We start from the raw sequence: 8,193 nt of genomic DNA, 5'->3' as shown, positions 1-8,193 counted from the left end.
ATATATATATCTATTAAAAAGAAAATGTTGGTGCTCAGAAATAAAAAAGATTCGTCATGTTGGTCGTTTATCTGGACCGAAGCAAACCAGTGCTATGCTGGTCTGCTAAACCACTTAAAAAWATTTTTTTTAAAGGTTCTGGTCTCTTTTTCCCACTGTGCAGCCTCTGCTTGGCTCATGGGTTAGAGGACTGGTTGGACTCTAAATAGAAACATTTACTGAAAATAAAAAAAAAACTATCAAAATTTGTTTAGAATAGATTTCCACAGACAAAACATTGCTTGAACAATTTGTAGCAGATCCCATTTTCACCAGAATTTAGTTAAACATTTCTGAAGTTTCACCCTTTCATGTTTGATCAAGCTCGTTTTTTTTAGAAACGTTAACTTCCAGTGAAACTTTAATGCATGTAAAATCTAGTAAAGCCTGACAAATCTGATCGTGATAAAGAGTGTGGAGGGAAAAAAACAACTTTTACAAGCTGATTCACACGTTCTTCTGGTTTGAGAATGACAAGTTTTCCCAGGAAGGAGGGATTACTCCTCTGCTGAAGGAGGGATTACTCCTCTGCTGCAGACAGGTACTTCCAGTGTGATAAACCATTTTGTTTTTGAATACTGTAAAAACAAAAACATCACGTCCATACGATTTTACTGACTCCGGGTTTAATTAAATCACGGTGTGAGGGAGTTTAGGATCTGATAAATAAGATGAATAGGTTTGAGGCAGTTTTGTGGCATTTCTAGAGAACAATAAAGCTTTCTCTGATACAAGCTTATATATTAACTCCCTCACCTGACAGCTGTATGACGCGTACAATCTCCTCAAGGAGATAATTCTCTGCTTAAACCAAAACACAATGAGAGACTTTTTTGAGGCAAATCACTTTTTTTTTACAGATTTAGGTAATGATTTACTGTGTGTTGTTGACCATTTAAAATCCTGTTCCTTTAACTTGAATTAAAAACAGCCCAGAGTGATTTCAGGACTGCTGTTAAGAGGGTTACAACTGCTCTGATGGGTTTGTGTCTAAATTCATTTTCAACCCATGAGCCAAGTTTGCTACCAGGTTTTGTACAAACCACTGCAGCACAAAGTGGATCACAACCACTTTAATAAACCCCCCCCATCCAAACTCCCACTCCCATCCACCTCCTGCTCTCAGTCCGTCGGGGGTGGGCGAGCTTCAGTTTACTTCTAAAGTCCATGGTTGTGGTCGTTTTGGTGGAGGAGGAGTTTAACCGGGGAGTGGGTCCTCCTCTCCTCCTCCTCGTATTGTGTTTGTAAAGATCAGAGTCATGTAGGTGGCTCACTAAGAGGAGGAGGGGGGGCTGCTCCTCCTCCTCTCACTCCTGGGCTATGCTCCTCAGGACGTACTTGACGGTGTAAGCAAACGCTGCAAAGCCTACGATCACAAACAGGTTGGCTAAAGCGCCGCCTAGAAGTCCGTGGTTCCGATTGGCCTGCTGCAGGCCGGGGGCGGGGTTTGCGCCTCCCACAGGGGCCGGTCCTCCGTTGAGGGCTGGGAGGCCATAGTGAGCTTGTTGAGGGTCTCCATCAGGAACTACGTCAGGTAAAGGGAGAGGCTGCGAGCGGGTGCTTAACTCCTTTTGGGCTTTTTGTTTCTGCTTAATCTCCTGACAAGAGAAAAGTGACGAGAGAGACGATTAATCCAAAGGACAGGAAGAGAGGGGGGAAAGGAAGAGAAGAACGATGTCACACTTACTTCCACGACCTCAGGAAAGAGCTCGCAGAACACTTTGTCTTTGAGGTTAAAGGCCAGGCTTTGGGCAGAAAGTTGTCTTTTCTACAAACAAACAAACAAACAAACAAACAAAATCCATCAAAAAGCACACGCTCTTCCTGTTTCTTACCTTTCAAACATGTTTTCACTCACTGTGTAGTCGGACGTCTCGATGCTTCCAAGTGTTGGTCCTTTCTCCACCATAAAGCTGAGCAAACCTGTGAGGATTGTGGACACGGACCAAGCAGGGTTCCACGTGTCCGGATGGAAGTCTGTGATGGACAAACATAACCTGCGACACAAACAGAAAAACGAACCAATGAGAAGACTTCACGCAGGAAATTCTCCTAAAGCCTGAATCCTTATCCAGTCAAACAGGGAAGAGCTTCCTCTTTACCTCGTGTTGCACTTGAATCTTCCGTTCGGTGTAATCATATAAATACTTGGTGGTTTAAAAGGAAATTCTCGAGGAAATATGAGTTTTCCGTGATAATAACCCCCTGAAAATAAACAAAAAGAGACAAAAGACATGTAAAACGCAAAATAATAAAAAAACATACAAAACATATTAACTTTGTCATTATTCTTAATAAAAACACAACATGATCAAACTGGAAGTTAAGTTCCTGTAAACATGTTTTTACCTTCATATGGAGTTTTCTCAGGACCTCTGACTACATAGTGCCTATAGAAGACAACAAGCAAACAGTTTGGTTGAGAAGAACTGCTTCCATTTTTCCTTTTAGAGCTCTACTTTCAAATTTAAATGCTACTAATAGCCTGACATCACACTGGACAATATGTCTCTTACAAATCTCTTTTTAGTCATTTATATAAACAAAATAAATATGGGTTTAATTGAAATGTTTGGCATTTCAGATGTTAAGGATGTACAAATCTAAGGAACAAAAGCAACATGAAAAGGAATCACTTATTATAGAATTTGCTAGTCATTTAAACAGACAAAAATGTTCAAAGTACAAATAGTTTTTGGAAAATGTTCTAATAATTAGACACTTGCAGTGAGTTATTTATGGGGTGAACTCAAAGTTTACTTTATTGAATACAAACTGTTAAAAATGTTAAATTTGTTGCCCACAGGCAGTGTTCCTGTTGAACTTGTTCATCGTGGACTGAGAGTTTCTTTGTGGCGTGACGCTACATCAACTTTTTATCTGTACCCATCTGATCATCAGGAAAGAAAAGATGTTTCACTTTAATAAAAATCAACCTGTCTGTAATCTGCAGAAACTGGACAAAGGAATTCACACAATGGTTACCCATCTGTTGTTTTGTTACAGCTGCAGTTCAGTTTGACTCAGAAACAGACACAGAGGAGGGAAAGAAGAAACTATAAATGCTGTGTTTCCAAACACCAAGGCCTTCTAAAATGTGATAACAGTGGATAAGAGAAATAATAATAGCTATTAGGTTAAAAATGGTTATTTTTCATCAAGTTTTATCTCAGACAGTTTGTAACTATGTGTTGGGCTCTTCACTAACTGGTTCAACACAAACAGAATGAGCTGAATTAGTTTACAGGACTGCAGGATCTGAAGCAACATCATCTCACTCTTCTACTCCAGAAAAACCAGGTCTGAGCTTCACCAAACCAACAGTCACTTCATGTTAGTTAACTGAGCTTTGAGCACCGAGACACAAGAGTGCTCTCCTCCACCTGCAGATCAGAGCCAGAGCAAACATTCCCCTGGTCTAAGGGACATTTTGGACATTAAGCCAGAGCTAAAGTTCAAGGACTGAAGCTTTCCTGGTAAACAGCTAAGATAACAAAGATCTCAGTGGAGCTACCGTCAATGTTCCTCATCCATCCTAGTGAGTTCCACCCAGGACAAGCTTCAGGGGTCAAACTCAGGTCCTCGAGGTCCTCTATCCTGCATGTTTTCCTTGTTTCTCTGCTCCAACACATCTGATTTGCATGAAGGGGTGATAAACAGCCTTTTACAGAATTTGAAGAGGCAGTTCAATCACTGACTCAGGTGTGTTGAAAATTCTCCATGTTTTTTGTAATTATTTCAATCCTTAACAGTTTTTTTTCTTTTTGGCTCTTTTCCAGAAGTAGGTGCACCTGGACCAGTCCTGGACCAGTTCTTCTGTGTTTACCTGTGTCTCTTTCCTGTCCCTCAAGCAGCCGGTCGAGGCAGATGGCCGCCTGTCCTGAGCCTGGTTCTGCTGGAGGTTTCTTCCTGATTAGCAGGGAGTTTTTCCTCTCCACCGTTTGCTCAGGATGGGAGACTGTGATGAAGTGATTCAACACAATCTGCTGGTTTCTTCTTTAGACCGTTCTTTTTTTTCATGTACAGTGCCCTGAGACAACGTATGTTGTGACTTGGCGCTGTATAAATAAACTGAACTGAACTGAATTGAATTGAAAAAGAAACAAGGAAAACATGCAGGACAGTGGTGCTCAAGCACTCAAGTTTGACACCTGAATCCCACATGATCTGCAATAATCTAAAAAGTTCAATTTAACAGTCTGGAATATTTTTTAAATATACCTGATAACAAGATTTACCATCAACAAATAAAACAGCAGAGACACTATAAACGTTTAGTTAGCAACAGTATGAAATCCATAACACAAATGTGTTATAACAAATGTATAACTAAATGTCAAAAGACCAACATTAATGTTAAGAAGAGATCATAAAAACTTTGTTTCTTATTAACATCAAAACACTGCAGAATCCTAACTAGAAACTTAAAAATAAAGAAGTGTTCCAGGAAACTAGAATAACAATAAAATAGAGCTGGAAAGTGATACGACAGAGATTTTATCTTTCCCTAGAAGAATCCCTCTCATCACTTAAGCTTGCTTTATACTTCAAGAAGACGTGCAACAGCGGTTTGTTGATTGCGCAATTTCAGCGCGTCTTTTTCTTGACTGAATATAAACGAGCTGCAGACGCAGTGGACATAAATAATCATAAATTCTCCCTCTGTCCTCCCTCAGCTCATATAAAGTATAAAAACTACAATAACAATGGCTGGATAGTGTTTTTGTCCACTCAACATCAGTATTAAGTTGAGTGAAGTAGGTCGTTTTTTTAAAGGTGGACAGAAAAAAAAGACATGACCASMTGTGTGCTCACGCTCCTTGGGACCTGGATCTTTTTAAAMCTRGCTTCAGACAAAAATATATATAATTTTTAACAAAATAACACGCAGAAGGAAGATCTGCTTTGGGTCCTGTTCTGGTCCAACTCTCGGCGCCACCACAGCTGAGGACCGCTGGCCCACTGGACCGGTGCTGCATGAATAAACGCACCCACGAAGTTTCAGACCAATCACACGCTCCGAGCCGCAACGTCTGCGTCTCAGAGTTCTGACTGGGGGCAATGTATAGGACAGCTGTCACCGGGGGATAGCAGCGGGAGGGAGAGCGGACGGAGGTTGTACAACTTTTTGTCACTCAGCGGGGGGAAAAGACGTGCGACTCGAAGTATAAACCAGCCTTTACACTGCAGTAATGACTGGAAATTTAATCTACAATCCTCATCGTCATGAAAAGGAAAAAGTAGAGCAATCAACAGCAATGGGTTATTTTAGAGAAGCTTTGAGTTACAAAGAAATGAAAATCCAAAATTATTTAATCGTTCTTTTGTTTTAGTTTAATTCGCTAAATTTATTAAAAAAGGAATTTCTGTAAGTGTTTGAGAAACACTAGCTTCATAAACTTAATTTAATGACATCAGGTTTAAACAAGCCATGTTGAGTTTAATAAGACATTCTTTGGGAGCCAGATGAACTGGTACAGCTACATATTAATGCCCAGTACTATAGTAATTTCCCCGCTGCGGGACAATAAAGGCTATTTCTATTCTACTTTCAGTTTGTGCAGATTTACCACCATCCTGTCTCTGAGACATTCTTATGTCATCTGCTTAATAAAAAAACCAATAAAAGATGATTCATTACCAAACACTTCCAGTCGGATTTTGTCTTTAATTCACCTGAACATGTACTTACGTGTGTATATACATGGGTTAAACCGATAAAAAAAAAATTAAAAAAAAATCACTCTTTTTTTTTTCCCTAAGTGTATTTTAAACGGATTATTTTTTGACCAATAATATGATCACAGTGAGTGTTGGATAATGGAAATGAAATAAATTTGCTTTTAGTATTTAAAATATATACGTGCTGAAAAGATGTAGACTACTTTCTTGGTGGTGATTATTAATCTACACGTCCTCTGAGGACATAAAGATGGAAATCTCACCATTCTAGGATGTTGGAGGGGAGAGGCTCTGCACAGATGTAAGGCACTGGGTCTTTCTTTATCCTGAGGTAATCCTGCTTAAGTCGCTGAGTGGCTGTAGTTGGAGCTCTCTTATTCCCGGTGTTGTTCATCTGAGACAAACGACACAAGTAGGAGGAACAGGTTCCTGTTACTTCGGTGCTAGTATCAACACAAAACTTCATTTAATACACACACACACCATCAGATATTTTCTTCTAGATTCAGCTGATGCTGCAGTGATCAATAGGCTTTATTTTATACATCATCATATTATGTAATGTAACCCCAGAGGAAGAAAAAGTACCTGCAGCTTTTTTCCCCATTTTTATATACATTTATCTTTTTTCTTTTTTTAAAGTTAACATGTTGAATATAGTTTGGCAGGAAATATTTACACAAATGATGGATAACGTTGTTATTGTTAAAMAAAAATTGAACCACCTACAAATTATACTGTGTGTATTAAGACATTGTTTTTATTCATGAAATAGAAATGCAAGGTTAACAGTTTTAGTCTATAAATTAAATTCTATTTTCATTCTTTCAATTGCAATTTGTTAAATTAAAATGTTATTTTAAGGAAAATAAAAATCCTTTAGTCAATTTCTCTGGTCTTCTTCCATGTGTACTTAATTTTATTCAGACCTGTACTTAAACTCTGCTCCTTTTTTTCATTGGTCCCAGAGGGGGGAAAAGTTCACCTAGTTACAACAAGTGTTAATAAATGCCAACACTTCTAGTTTCATCAAATGTCTGTCATTATTTATTTTCTTCTCAACACAAGTTTTAATTCAACCGGAGTATCAGATCATCTAACATTAAAGAGACTGTTACAGAGGGATGCAGATCAATCTAACTCCAGGACAATCTTTCTTAAGCACGTCATGATCAGTGGTGCCAGGTCCACTTATTWTAACTGACTTTGGGCTTCTTTTTTTCTAAAGTCGCTTGTAAATTCTGAGTCATGGGTTGCAGTTTTTTGGGCTAATTTTTGAACRWGAGTTGCTTATTTTGGGCTTGTCTTTCTTTCCGAATGACGCTTAACTCTGCTCCTGTTGAAGCTGAACACAAGGAGTAGTGGGTTTGTCCCTCCCATTCCCCCGTTTCCTGGTTGTCGCTCCCGCCCGAGTTCAGTCGGCACTAGGGTTGGGCAATATTAGCAAAAAAAATAATAATAATAATAATAATCACGATTAACTTGTGGTATTTAGCCAATAATGATTAATTTGATGATTAATCCCCTGGTCAMCCTTCTGTCCTGGTCACATGACCAATTTAGTGGGAAAGATTTGCTCTTCGTAAAAATCTGTTCCAAATTATGTCAACATTACAGACTTCAGGCTATACATCAATTTTTAAATTGTGTTGATGGATAAACACAGAACCTTTTTCAATGTTCATCCTATTKGAAGTGGAGAGAAGCACCGAGCGGACTGACCAGAGAAATCTCCAGTCAGTCTTACTGGTGGCATTAATCATATTAATCGTCAAGTGCCAAAAAATAATCGATTAATGTTTTTCTGACGATTAATTGCACACGATACGATTATGCCCAACCCTAGTCGGCACACTTCAAAACACATACACCAGAGCCCAGAGTGATGGGGAAACAAGCAGGGGTGAGGCAGTGCGGTCCGGTCCGGTTCAGAACTTATAACAGGAGACTTGATACAGCGCACATGTGCGTCTACTTCTAAAACACAGTGGGGATTGGTGCGCTCGATTTAATGGACTGGGACATTTTACWCAGGTGGTGCACAGACAAAAAATAAATAAATTAAATATGCTGCTTACATTGGGATACAACTACAGTACAGTAAAATATTGATAAGTTTTAATTTGTTTGGAATTTGCTGATTAAATTGCATGAATTGAGAGAGAACAATTTGAGCCAGAACCAATTTTTATATATCAGCAAAAACTACTTCTTCACCTCTGGATATACGGTAAGTGACAAAACAGAGTGAGAATGAGTTGCAGTAAGTCAGGAAAATATGGGGAAAAATATAATAAAGAGTGAGAAAAAAGAGCGCACAAAAGGTTTTTGAGAGTTTTTGTTGACCGTACTGTCATTTTGCTGCAAAATGCACTTTTCTTATGATCAGAGTTTAAAAGTATACAGCGGGTAAAATAAGTATTGAACACGTCACCATTTTTCTCAGTAAATATATTACTAGAGGTGCTAATG

At 38.8% G+C, this 8,193-nt stretch overlaps 1 protein-coding gene across 1 annotated transcript in view; it reads right to left on the bottom strand.

The window, feature by feature from the left end:
* Positions 1-646: 646 nt before the first annotated feature.
* Positions 647-8,193, bottom strand: part of ube2j2 (ubiquitin-conjugating enzyme E2, J2 (UBC6 homolog, yeast)) — a 10,164-nt gene continuing 2,617 nt past the window's right edge. The window contains exons 2-7 of the mRNA XM_014002132.1: positions 5,985-6,115; positions 2,389-2,429; positions 2,142-2,244; positions 1,898-2,036; positions 1,727-1,807; positions 647-1,637 (exon numbers count right to left, since the gene is read on the bottom strand). Of these exons, the coding sequence (XP_013857586.1) occupies positions 1,347-1,637; positions 1,727-1,807; positions 1,898-2,036; positions 2,142-2,244; positions 2,389-2,429; positions 5,985-6,115 (786 nt within the window). The 3' untranslated portion in view covers positions 647-1,346. The remainder of the gene's footprint in view (positions 1,638-1,726; positions 1,808-1,897; positions 2,037-2,141; positions 2,245-2,388; positions 2,430-5,984; positions 6,116-8,193) is intronic.

The sequence above is a fragment of the Austrofundulus limnaeus genome, unplaced genomic scaffold (genome assembly GCF_001266775.1).
Source record: "Austrofundulus limnaeus strain Quisiro unplaced genomic scaffold, Austrofundulus_limnaeus-1.0 Scaffold11, whole genome shotgun sequence".
Classification (NCBI taxonomy): Eukaryota; Metazoa; Chordata; class Actinopteri; order Cyprinodontiformes; family Rivulidae; genus Austrofundulus; species Austrofundulus limnaeus.
The sequence above is the reverse complement of the archived record's forward strand: the minus strand, read 5'-3'. Positions and strand labels throughout refer to the sequence as shown.